General features: G+C 33.0%; 1 protein-coding gene and 1 long non-coding RNA gene across 2 annotated transcripts; both read right to left on the minus strand.

Moving 5' to 3' along the window:
• Window positions 1-5,068: 5,068 nt before the first annotated feature.
• On the minus strand, window positions 5,069-6,535 carry LOC134685558 (uncharacterized). The gene is made up of 2 exons (XM_063545345.1): window positions 6,329-6,535; window positions 5,069-5,545 (listed from the first exon to the last, which is right to left on the minus strand). The coding sequence occupies exons 1-2, from the start codon at window positions 6,369-6,371 to the stop codon at window positions 5,280-5,282; spliced, it is 309 nt and encodes a 102-aa protein (XP_063401415.1). The 5' UTR covers window positions 6,372-6,535; the 3' UTR covers window positions 5,069-5,279.
• A 982-nt stretch (window positions 6,536-7,517) lies between these two features.
• LOC134685559 (uncharacterized) lies at window positions 7,518-8,897 on the minus strand. Its single transcript, XR_010101310.1, has 2 exons — window positions 8,770-8,897; window positions 7,518-7,837 (listed from the first exon to the last, which is right to left on the minus strand). It is a non-coding gene; the product is annotated as an uncharacterized LOC134685559 (long non-coding RNA).
• Between the last annotated feature and the right edge of the window lie 4,605 nt (window positions 8,898-13,502).

The following is a 13,502-nucleotide window of genomic DNA, read 5'->3' on the forward strand; positions in this document are numbered from 1 at the left end:
AACTTATCAAATGTCTAAAACAAAAAAAAATCAAGATGCACGGACTCGATAATATGCATCAGCTTTTCCCGAGTATTTCAGTCTAGACGCAATCTAATTAACCATCTATGTGACCTCCGAAGAATGTCGACGGTCATGTAATACGATATAAAAACAAATATATTTAATACTCATTTTTGTTGATTTTAAATTGGCATCCGAAGTATCAATTTGATAGCCGTGTATCAGACAAGTATTCCATAACCTGTCATACATTATTTTACCACATCAAAGAGGTCTGAAGCTGCACGTCAGTAACTGCTACATGTAGTAGTCCTTTGTTAATTTATGTTGATTATTATCATTATTCTTAGTTTTTGCTCTTTCTATTCTAACATTGGACTCGGAATTATTTTATGTTGAGTTTAACTGTGCGTATTGTTGTTGTGTGTTTGTTAATTCTTCATTGGTTACAGGTATAGGGTGAGGGTCAAAATATGATTAAAAAAATTAACCCCATATCATTGCTACACTTGTTCCAAGTCTGTAACCTCTCTGTATTTTGTTAGTCTCGTAAGTTTTTTTCCAATTTTGGTTCATTTATACTTTTTGGAGTGCAGTGTGACGCCCATTTTCTCTAACCAAGTACACATTTATCTAGTACTTATGTGATGACATTTGCTACACTTAAGCGATTTAAATAATGAATTCACACTATCTTATATTTTGTTATAACGTCTGATACACGTAAATGAAGGTACACTCACACTAGCTTGTACTTTTGTGATGACTACTAATACATGTAAGAGTAGTTTAACTCACAATAGCTAGCACGATTATGATTGGCTACATGTTGGAGACTTTTAACTGATAATAGTTAAAACTTTTATGATGTCTTTGGTACATTTTAAAAAACGTTAAAGGGACACTAGCTAGTACTTTTATGGTAAATTGCATATCCTGCAAGTATTAGTAGTACATGCATCTGCTGCGTGTTTTGATGTTGAGTGACAATATAATATTTGGTATAAATATAAATCTATTGTAATGCATTAATGATGACGTCAATGAAATTAGTAAAGTAATATCAAATTCCGAGAAAATCCATTGGAAATCAAATTGTATGAGCAAACCAAATTACTGCTTGCTTCACTTTTAAATCACAGCTTCATCGTTATTCATATAATGAAAATGAACGAGACAAAAACGATTATGTAATGCAATATTTAAAACCTTATCTGCACAAAATAAACATCTATCCCAAATAGTCCTGTCGATATCAATGCGATAACATAACAAAACGACACGAGGATTGATATATCATTTGAAAACCACTTAACCGCTGTGCATATATGATGGCTGGTCTTTTCTGATACATATCCTAAATTAAATTACTTGATTACACATGACCACAACATTTCTCTATAAACAAATATCTATATTAACGGCCATCGTATTGACGAGAATGCAATTTCATAAGCAGATTTTTCTCAGTCGGCAATTGAGATGCATATAGCCCTCTAAGGCAGACCTCTTACCGTAATTAACCACAACTATGTTTGGCCTATAGATAAGACAAAAGCTGAAACTTGAACACGGAGGTACCAGATTAGATATAAGTAGTCTGTTATAGTGTCCAAAGTTTTTTTTGTTTGGTTGGTGAAGTGTGTCATGGTCTCTTATGCCTATGTGTGTGCGCCTGTCCCATCGTATTGTGTTTACATATATCTGCTGATATTTTATGCTCGTGCATGTTCACAGTACACGGACTTCATATTCAGGAGTGTGTTTCTTATGCTGAACAACGTTATAAGGGGAAAGATTAAAAATGACACTCCGTAAATTTTATGGACACTATCATGAATTGGTTGATCCATACGATGTGTCTGTGTCTAAATTAACAAAGGACATTTTGACCACATCTTAAATTGTGATTTACCATTTACATGTACGTCGTCTAGTCTTTTAAGAACCGAACATGACCTATTCCCGACTTTGACTGTTTTGCTGAGTGTGAATTCGCATTGCTATAAGATGTGCCACTCTAAATGTATGTGTTCCAGTTCATTTCTAAGATTTTAGTTTAAAGCACCTATATGTACACTATCTATTTGTTTTACAGTTTCCGATATACATGTAGCTAGATAATACAATAATTATTAATTATCTGATTGCCTAAACTGTTCGTTATTAATATGCATGCTATTGTTATAAAAACCATCAAATGACAAAGATACAAACCTGATCTTGAACAGTATCAAAATGTTTAGAAATTAACCTGTGACGTCTCTTTTGTGGCGTTTAACCACTAACCAGTCGTGTGAAAGACAGTTCGTCCCTCTGTTGTTCTGTTTTGTATGCTGACCTATGTTGTTTTACGTGTTCGTTTTTATTCTTTGATAAGCATATCAAAATGTATTATTGTATTGCTTATTTGTATATGTCTCTGTCCCATATGTTCTTACATTTATTTGAATTGTCATGTAACGGTGGCAATTTAGTTGTATATTCAACATTGCGATAGAAATTCGAGGTTTGGCTAGCCACACAACCTGGTTCAATCCGCCATTTGCTCTTAAAATGTCCTGTGCCTAGTTAGGAAAATGGCAGTTGTTATCTCATATATTATTCGTTTCTGTGTGTGTTGCATTGCTCACTTCAGTGTATCTGTTGTTTCATAGTTTTCCTTTTATAGTTGATGTGATTCCCTCGATAGTTTGTAACCCGGATTTATTTTTTAAATCGATTTATGACCTGCGAACAGCAGATCAAAACTGTTACCTTCATTCTACTGGAGTCAGGTTTTGTTGGTAGGTGTAGTCTGTCATAGCGTCCAATGTCCATGTTTTAGGTCTTTTTATGTGGGTTATCTGTTAGCGAAATCTGTTGTAGTGTCCAAATACAATTTGTATGCCTGTTACATTTTTCTGTATAATATGTAGAAATTACAAAGATGTTACATAGTTGCCATTTCCACATACATGTATATAATTCATAAGTTATTTTAAAATATCACGTATTATTTTCGATATTACTTTTTGTTTCAAAGGGCTCAACTGGCAAATTAACCGATACGCTATTATTCGTCTTATATAACACCCGATGTCAAACTCTACCAGCATTTTGTTTTCAAAGTTTGACGATGAATCTGGGCGTTATCGTGTTAACAAAGTTCATCTGCCAAAATATATACTTTATCAACGGCATAATCTCTCTTAAATAAGATCAGTCCTCAATTTGAACTCATCCAATAAATTCATAATTGCTTTGACAAAATTTGTTTGTAAAATTCAAAATATATTGTAGGCATGATGTTTTAGATATGAATTTGCTGAGTTATCATATACATGTAGATATAGGAAGATTTAGAATGAGTGCCAATGAAACATCTCTCCATCCAAAGTCACAATTTGTAAAATTAACCATTATAAGTCAAGGTACGGCCTTCAACACAGAACAGCAAGCTATTAAGGGCCCCAAAAATTACTAGTGTATCTAACCATTCAAACGTGAAAACCAACGATCTAATCCATATAAAACGAGAAACGAGAAACACGTATGAACTACATTAACAGACGATAACTACTGCACATCAGATTCCTGATATAGGACAGGTGCAAACATTTGAAGTTGGATTAAACGTTTTTATGGTACCAAACTTTCTCCCTTTTCTGAAGCAATAGTACAACATTACAACATAGAAAAACACACATTAAAATGTCAATAAATTTGATGTGCGAAACCTGAATGAAAATACATAGTTAATAAAAAAAAAATATAAGGGATAATTATTAAAGGTCAAGCATGATTATGCTTAATCTCTTTGGGTTTTGTTGGTCTACTGCATAATTTACGAATATGCCGCATCTCAATTTAATCGAATTAATAAATCTTATTGAATTCCTTTAATATGCAGTTGTTTTATTAAAAAAAATATTTCATTGGATTTCTTTGCCCATAACGAATTGGGTACCATCTGACCAATGAATACGTTTTCTCGCCAGCTATTACCAGAGCCAATTTAATGCTAATTCCTTTGTTTTGCCACACCTTAACATTCTAAAAACCAAGTACACCCCACTTAGATTTGTCATTCATAAAAACATATAAAACTATATGCCAATAAGACAACTCTCCACAATAGACCAACCAACAAAGAAATTAACCACTATAGTTCACCGTACGGCCTTCAACAATGAGCAAAGTCCGTACCACATAGTCAGCCATAGAAGCCCCAAAATAATTATTATAAACTTACCACTTTAAACAAAAAGAATATCAAATATACAAACTCCACCTGATTTCTTCACCAAATTTTTATTCTATACATTTTTATAAAAATACATATAAACATAGATAAAATTGAATATTCTGCTTTGAAGAAGGGGGTTGATTTAAATCTTTATATTCGGGGATTCTCTGTCGTCTTATCTGAGTGTTTTGCTGCCGTTTGTACACAGGGACAACACTTTTGGACTGTTTTACTACCGTTTGTACAAAGGGGACAACACCTTTGGACTGTTTTACTGCAGTATGTACAGCGGGGACGACATTTTAGGACTGTTTTACTGTCGTTTGTACAACGAAAACAACACTTTTGGACTGTTTTACTGCTGTTTGTACAACGGGGACAACATTTTTGGACTGTTTTACTGCCGTTTGTACAAAGGGGACAACACTTTTGGACTGTTTTTCTGCCGTTTGTATAACGGAGACAACACTTTTGGACTGTTTTACTGCTGTTTGTACAACGGGGTTAACACCTTTGGACTGTTTTACCGCAGTATGTACGACGGGGACAACTCTTTTGGACTGTTTTACTGCCGATTGTACAACGGGGACAACATTTTTGGACTGTTTTACTGTCGTTTGTTCAACGGGGACAACATTTTTGGACTGTTTTTCTGCCGTTTGTATAACGGGGACAACACTTTTGGACTGTTTTACTGCAGTTTGTACAACAGGGACAACACTTTTGAACTGTTTTTCTGCCGTTTGGATAACGGGGACAGCACTTGTGGACTTTGCAACATCATTTTGTGGTCTCAAACCATATTCTAAATCGACGTTGACAGATTTAACAACGGGGACAGCACTTGTGGACTTTGTAACTTCATTTTGTGGTCTCAAACTATTTTCTAAATCGATGTTGACAGATTTAACAACGGGGACAGCACTTGTGGACTGTGCAACTTCATTTTGTGGTCTCAAACCATTTTCTAAATCGATGTTGACAGATTTAACAACGGGGACAGCACTTGTGGACGGTGCAACTTCATTTTGTGGTCTCAAACCATTTTCTAAATCGATGTTGACAGATTTATAACAACGGGGACAGCACTTGTGGACTGTGCAACTTCATTTTGTGGTCTCAAACCATTTTCTAAATCGATGTTGACAGATTTAACAACGGGGACAGCACTTGTGGACTGTGCAACTTCATTTTGTGGTCCCAAACCATTTTCTAAATCGACGTTGACAGATTTAACAATTAGGACAGATTCACGATTTCTTCTTAAACCATTGTCTAAGGCCAATGGAATGCATTGGACAGCATGTTTAACAACTGAAAAAAATGTTATTACATGATTTTAAAATGTTTGAAATATCATAAAGATACATTTGTACAGATACAATTTATGTTCATGCAGTACTTGTGTAATACTTGAACCATGGTAATTTACAGATTGATACGTGTGTCATTCTCTACAATACAACGTTTGTATCATTTAGAATTCTCGAAATGTAGAATACAAAACTTGCATTCCAAACATACGTTTCGACATGTTCACTATATATGTTGGTGTTATGTCATTGCCATTTGTCATTCTTTTGGATCACTTTCTATTGACCAGGGGATAGGATGAGCCGCTGGAATAGGTTTGAACTACTTAAGGAGTATGTATGATAAGATCAAGAAAGTTTAAAAAAAAAACTTGTTTAGCTTGTTATATAAACATCCCCTGCTATTTCATATCCAAAAGTTTTCTTAATGTTCAAAGTTGAGTTGTTTTCCACACATCTTTGTTCTTTTAACACTTTGGGTTCAATTTTTTAAACACACCAGACGAAACTCAACCGATGTGTGTAAGGTTCCATATTTACCTACGCAATATATGAAAAGATATATATCTTTTTTTTTAATATAAATCTGAAAAGAGTTGGGTATCAGAACATTAGCGATACTATATATGTTCAGTACTGAAATGAACTCACTGGTATTTTTCATATTTCTTTGGTCAGTGAACGAAAATATAAGAAAAACAATAAAAGAATATTAAAATAAAACAGTTTCATTTTAATCATGACCATTTTAGAAATACGAAAACAAGTAAAACAACATACTTACCAAATAGCATTGCACACAAGCAACAAAGTGATCTGGAATTCATTGGTGATAAAGGAGAAAGTAATCCAGAACAAAGTGTTGAATCAGCCTCAATGCACTGTCTGTCTTGGTCTAGTTAAAACTTATACATACATACATTTATACAAGAGTTTTAACATAAACAAATACGTAAGTTAACATTATAATTAATTACACACAATCTGGTGACCTACCATGCTTGGACATACTTCGACCATATGTTGATTTATTGCCCGATATTGTTATTGTTGACCAATTACTTTCTTTAAAAATGTTTTATGTTTATTTATTGCCTGATATTGTTATTGTTGACAAACGACTTTCTTTATAAGTGTTTTACAACTTATGACATGCTAGTTACTTGTTTCTGGTCTTCTAAAAAACAATTAATCTTGAATCTTATGACATACCGGGTACAAAGTATATGAATTTTATACTTCATAATCATGTTATAACAAATCATTAAACCGAAGCATGTTTTTTTCCGAATTTATTCACCAAACACATGGATATTGAAAAGAGCTCCCAAAACATTTCGGACACTCTGTTTTATGAAAGAGTGAATAATATTATGTTGTGTTTTATGAAAGAGTGAATAATATTATGTTGTATCACAAATGTTAGCTGATAATGTGCAATATAACAGTTTTAATAATTTTTATCTTTATCAAACTGTTAATTTTTGAATTATGATACAATAACATATAATGCGAACCAGCTGATGTAAAGACCAGTTTTGAAATCGGAATTTAGAATTTATAGGTAAAGGATGCAATGTAGAGTTGTCAACTGTCGCTAGTAGGACGTAATGTGACATATTAAACATGATTGGTTGTGAAATACGATGTCGACAGAGCGTCGTGCAAGAAAGTTATGTGTTAACGGGAACACATTAAATATACTTTGTCATGTAATAGGTCGTCTACAAAGCGTCATGTAGGAGAGTATTATGTGTAAGGAGAACACATTAGTCATGATCGGTCGTGAACAGGTCGTCGACGAACCGCCGTGTAGGTTTTGAAGGGCAATTAATATGAACATAATCACACGGTAAACCATGTTCAAATTATCCAATCCAAGCTCCAATTTGTTTCCTAGATGATTATATTAGCCATGCTACAACTTTAAACAACAAGAATACCAGTTACGTCTGTTTATATACAAAATCAGCCTGGTTTCTACACTAATTTTTATTCTTTATGCCTGCATTGAAAAATACATACATATATAGTTGAAATTGCTTTGGAGATGGGGTAATATAACTCTTTATAATCGTGTTTTTTTTTGTTGTCTTGTCTGTTTTTTTTGCTGCTGTTAGTACAACGAAATCAACGGTGACAGCTCTTTTAGACCGTGCAGCTTCGCGATTTTTTCTGAAACCATCTACCATGTCGACGTTGAAGGATTTAACAGACGAGACAATTTCGCGTTTTCTTCTGGCATCATCAGTATTTAAACCAATAGGAAAGGGTTTAACAGCTTGTACAACAACTGAAAAAAATTATAATAAATGTTTGAAATACCATAAACGTACAATGTGTTTATATACAGTACTTTAATACTTAAACCATGAAAATTTACAGATCAATACGTGTACTTTCATTCTTTTCAAAACAACCGTAATTTTGTCTTAATCAAAAGACTGAACCACACTTGTATCTTTAATTGCTATAAATTTAAAAGTACTAATAGATTACACCAACGGTAAAAATGATGATAATATGCCATAATACTACAAAAAAAAATGTAAAATACAATACTTGAACTCCAAATTTACGTTTCGAAGTATTCATTCTATTTTTTGTTATTATTTTATTGAAATTTTCCTTCTTTGTGATCCTTTTCCATTGTGATAGGATGTACCGCAGTAATAGGTCCCATTTTCTGGCTTGAAAATATGTGAATAGTTTTAGAAAACTACCAGAAATATACTATAAGTTTAATAAGGTTCCCATTACTTGTTATATATGAGACGCCCTGAATTTGTTTCCTATCCGTAAGTCTTTTAATAACCTTCCATCATTACCGAACTGAAAAAAGAAATAACACGACGGGTGCCGTATACGGTGCAGGAAATGCTTACTCTTCCGGAGCACCTGATTTAGTGGAGTTCGTGTTGTTTCTTATTTCTTATTTATAACTGTTAATGTAAATGCCCTTTGGTTTTGTGAGTCTTGGTTTACTCCTTGGTTTTGATTTTTATTGTCTTTCTTATAGTTCCCAGCTGGGTTTTATCAACACATATTCGCTCTTTCGACACTCTCGTATTGGAAAGAGTATACATTTTTAAAATTTAAAATAATGAATCAAATCAATGAATGTGTTTGTAGATAGATGTTTGTGAATATTTTAGTGAAACAGTTTTATTAATATCGGGGCTATTTTATCGAGAAAAAAAAACCAAATTAAAACAATATACTTACCAAATAACATTGCACAGAAGGAAAGAAGCGATCTTGAAATCATTGCAAATAGAAAGAGAAGGTAATCCAGAACAAAGTGTTGAATCAGCCTCAATGCAAAGTCGGTCTAGGTCTTGTTAAAACTTGCATTGTACATGAATATACAATAGTTTTAGTAAAAAAAACAATACGTTGGTTAACATTATGATTAATTACATAACATGCGGTTACCTACCGTACTTTGAAATACTATGAAATTTTAAAATATGTTGATTTATTGCCTGTTATTGTTGACAAAATACTTTCTTATAAAATGTTTTTACAACTAATGACATCCTTGTTACTTGTTTCAGGTCTGAACAAAATCAAATTAATATTTATGTGTATACATTATTTTTATATTTAAATAAATTATTAAACCGATGAATGTTTTCCCTATATTTATTCAGCAAACAAATATAAATTGAAAAGATCATTTAGGAAACTCTGTTTTATGAAAGAGTTAATAATATTATAGTGTATCACAAATGATAGCTGTGCAATATAACAGGTGCTGTTTTATTTTATCTTTATCTAAACTGACTGTTAATCCAGGATTATGATGCAATGACATGCAATGCCAATCAGCAGAGGTAAATCCAAGTTTGGAAAACGTGCTTTAGAATTTATAGGAAAAGGATGCAATGTAGAGTTGTCATCTGTCGATATAGTAGGAAGTAATGTGACATAACATGATTGGTTGTTTAACATGTCGGCGACAAAGCGTCGTGCAAGAAAGTAATATGTTAACGGGAACACATTATATATACTTATTCATGTAATAGGTCGTCTAAAAAGCGTCATATAGGTGGCACGGTAGTATTTCCTGGCCCATAGGGGATAATGATAGCCTTTTTAGAATTTTCACCACTTTCTAACACTGCAAAAAATTCTAAATTCACAGTTAACTGAAGTACTTTCATTTTACTATTCAGAAATGAATTTGAATATGTATCATGACCGTTTACTTTTTTTGCTATTTTTAAAAACCTAAGGCCACTAGTACTTTTAGGTCTTTTATGGTGCAGTGAATACAAAATTTAAAAAAATTCTCAAAAATTCATTTTCATCTGTATGTAAAATTATTTCATATTTTTCTACACCTGATTCATCCCTCAGTTTGGGAAAGTATGTTCAGTTGATACTGTACTTTTTGTCCAATCACACTGTTTAGATACATTTACCTAAGTAGGGTACACAAAAGAGCAACCTAAATTCTGGAAAGCAAATACTACCGTGCCACCTATAGGAGAGTAGTATGTTTGCTACACGAACCCAATTAAAAAAACTAGGCGTGATCTCAGGTGCTTCGAAAGGGTAAGCAGATCCTGCTCCACATGTGGCACCCGTGGTGTTGCTCATGTTATAACAAATCCGGTAAATAGTCTTAAATCGGTAAGTCACATTCATGAAAAAGAAGGGAGTTGTAGTTACGACGTTAGGAACATATCCGTTATCATTTGTGAAACGGTTTTTACATAACGGTCAACCAATCGGGATTGAAATAAATTTGAAATAATACAAATTTACAGTATCAAAGCCTTACAGTAGTCAAAAACATTAGCTGAAATTTAAACATATTTTTCAAATAGCAGATAAGCAAATAATGTCTTTTACCTTTCGACAGGATCCTACAAAACAAAATATTTACTGATACAAAAACTTCCAATTGATAGATTGATTAATAGCATGTGACCAATATTACATGCACTGTCAGTTCGATAACATGCTGATGTCTACGGAATTTGTCGTGCTTTGTATTAGAAAGCCTGAATGTTGTGAGAAATCATGTTTTAATTTTAACATTGAATAAAACTTTGTTTGAATGTTGTTGTTAGAACTTATTGAAGTCTGTGTTTGGAATTTTGTATTCGAAAAAGCAGTCTTCCAAAATAATTTCCCTATTACATCTTTATACACATAGCAACAAATGTTTATGCATGAGAATTCCCAAAGAAGTAATTCCAGCAAAGTCTATCTTCATATAGTATAAATATTGAAAATAAGATGTTATATACTTGCAAATACGATACATCTCCAAATGGAATAGAAGTTTATATATTGTAAGCCTGACTTTGTATCTAACGATACATTGAATAGCTGCCAAATTCGGATCTTACCGCAATGTTACTTGCACCTTTGTTTATACCAAATATAACTTTTCAAATTGTGTATAAAAATTTTCAAAAACAGAGTGATTTATAACAGAATAATCGTCTGCAAAGTGAGTGTGTTCTGTATTGTCAGAATATGTGTAGAACAACATACACACATATATTATGTTAATGTACCATTAATGTTCAACATTAAATAATCGAATTAAAGAATCGAGAAATAAACAGTTATATTTGCAAAGCACCTATATATAAATAAGGAGATGTTATATGAGTTCGCATGAGACAACTCTCAATCCAAGTCACAATTTGTAAAAGTAAACCATTTGACCAGTGGGTGCTCTCACATAGTTTTATTCTTTGCTGTTAAATGCCATGTGACTTTTACGACGACATAGGAAATTGCTTAATATATAATGTCCATTGATTGGGAAAAGCTCCGGTTCTTTAAATAAGCCCGGTATAGAAAGACCAAATAGGTTACTTGTAATTTTATAAGAACCAATATAAATAAAGAAGTATCCATATCTTTTTCAATTTTTTCCGATTCATGTGTAAAAAATGGTTCATTATTATCCTCAATCGAAAGGCCATCTTAATTGAATATGATATTATTCAGATTTATTCATCGGTTTTAAGCTATAAGTTCTTTTATATATGCTTCTTTTTAGAATGCAAACTGATTTCTTGATTAACAATGTACTAAGTCAAATTCCCTTTACACCCATTAGATCATAAAGTAAAAGAGATATAGAAATGATTATGCATTATTTTTCTCTTGGGGATTTTTAACAGAATTAGCACTTCTATATTTTAGCAAAAACAATTCCTAGATAAAAGACAATCGTAACTTGAAATGGTGAAGAACTGAGTCGGATTAATTAAATAGTCTGGTAAAGAAATGAACGAAAATAACTATAATGTGAAGTAACAGTTTGATAATGGGATGACATTATTTATATACCTCGGTCGATATGCCATTGCATGCAACATGATTTAATTATTCTTTCATAGAATAATCACATGGGCATATTGAACTTTACAATACAAAAGACGCTTATGGGTTAATTGTTTAACCTTATTATGAACGATTTTACTTAATGTAACTTACATAAAAAGCTTAATGCGACATATCTTGTATGCATCTGCCCAAAGTCAGGACATTTAGTGGATGGCATTTCTTGTCATATGATAAATGCTTTTCGTTTATTGTTTTGTTCACAAATCAGGCCGTTAGGTTTCTCGTACGAATTGTTTTACATTACCTTATATTTCGGTAATATTAGCTCATTCAATATATCAAAAATTTCCTAATTTGTAAAAGAGGGGCGAAAGATACCAGAGGGACGTTCAAATTCAATGACCAAAAACATAAACTGACAACGCCATGGCTAAAAAAGAAAAAAAGATAGACAGAAAAACAATAGTACACAAAACCAAACATAGAAAAATGAAGAATTAGCAACACGAACCACACCAAACACTGGGGTTGGTCACAGATGCTCCGGACGGGTAGGCAGATCCTGTTCCATTTTTAAGTAGCTGGATAGGGATGATTTTGAACGTTTGATTTTTTCAAGTTCAGTCGGAAATATACTTCCTGGTTTTGATACTTTTGTAACGTGCAGGGGGTCCTACACGCCAGATGGTACTTTATGTACCTGTAGATCCGTACCAGGGTTACTTCCCTGGGTTTGTTGTGTATGGTTGGCTAACCCTGACAAATGGTAACGTGTTTCCTGAACCAATTAACCTTAGATATAAAAGTCTATCAACAATTAACAAAAGATTACTTCCGGTAAGTATACAAAATGAAACCCTTAATCTAACAAAGGAATACTACACAAGGAACGCTTAATTGGTGCTATAACTTAACCTTACTTCAAAAGTATATGATATATGAATATAAACCTATTTGCCTTACAGTACTTTAGTTCTTTGATTAAAAGGTAATATGGAATTATGGTTTCCAGTGCGCCCCTGGTCCTTATTCAGGGCCAAGGTGTCACTGGTCCAAAGGGACAGTATCACGTTGTCACCTTACTTATATACCACAGGACAATATGTCACCACCTTATTCAGATAGTACAATTGGCTCTTGCTTTTAAAAGTTTAACCAAAGGTCCTTGGTAAGCTACTCCTTATTCAGAAATAGTTATAATTACCTTTTCTTTAGTCTTCACTCTGGGAGCTCTGACGATCGAACTGATTAACGTTGCGAGAAACTCTACTTATATACTAGAATAATCTCTAACCAAAATGCATATAATCTCTAAACAGAAATAAATATATTCCGTATCACTGTTACGTTTTAGTACAACGCCTATAGTAATTTAATATCAAGCACTTACTTTTCAACTAGATAGGATCGGAACCAGTACCAAAACTTCGGAAATCGTTCTCCGTATTACAACCGTAATTAACGTACTTCATTAAGAAACAAAAGTGAAAGGATTTAAACATTTGCCGACTTTCTAACAGATAAACTTAGAACTTTTTAACATAATTAAGGTAACTGAATAATATTCGTCACATTACCCACGCCTCAACAGAAATGCGCCCCGCATTTACAATATTCGAGCTAAATCATCGACCTGTGGC

Source organism: Mytilus trossulus, chromosome 9 (genome assembly GCF_036588685.1).
Source record: "Mytilus trossulus isolate FHL-02 chromosome 9, PNRI_Mtr1.1.1.hap1, whole genome shotgun sequence".
Classification (NCBI taxonomy): Eukaryota; Metazoa; Mollusca; class Bivalvia; order Mytilida; family Mytilidae; genus Mytilus; species Mytilus trossulus.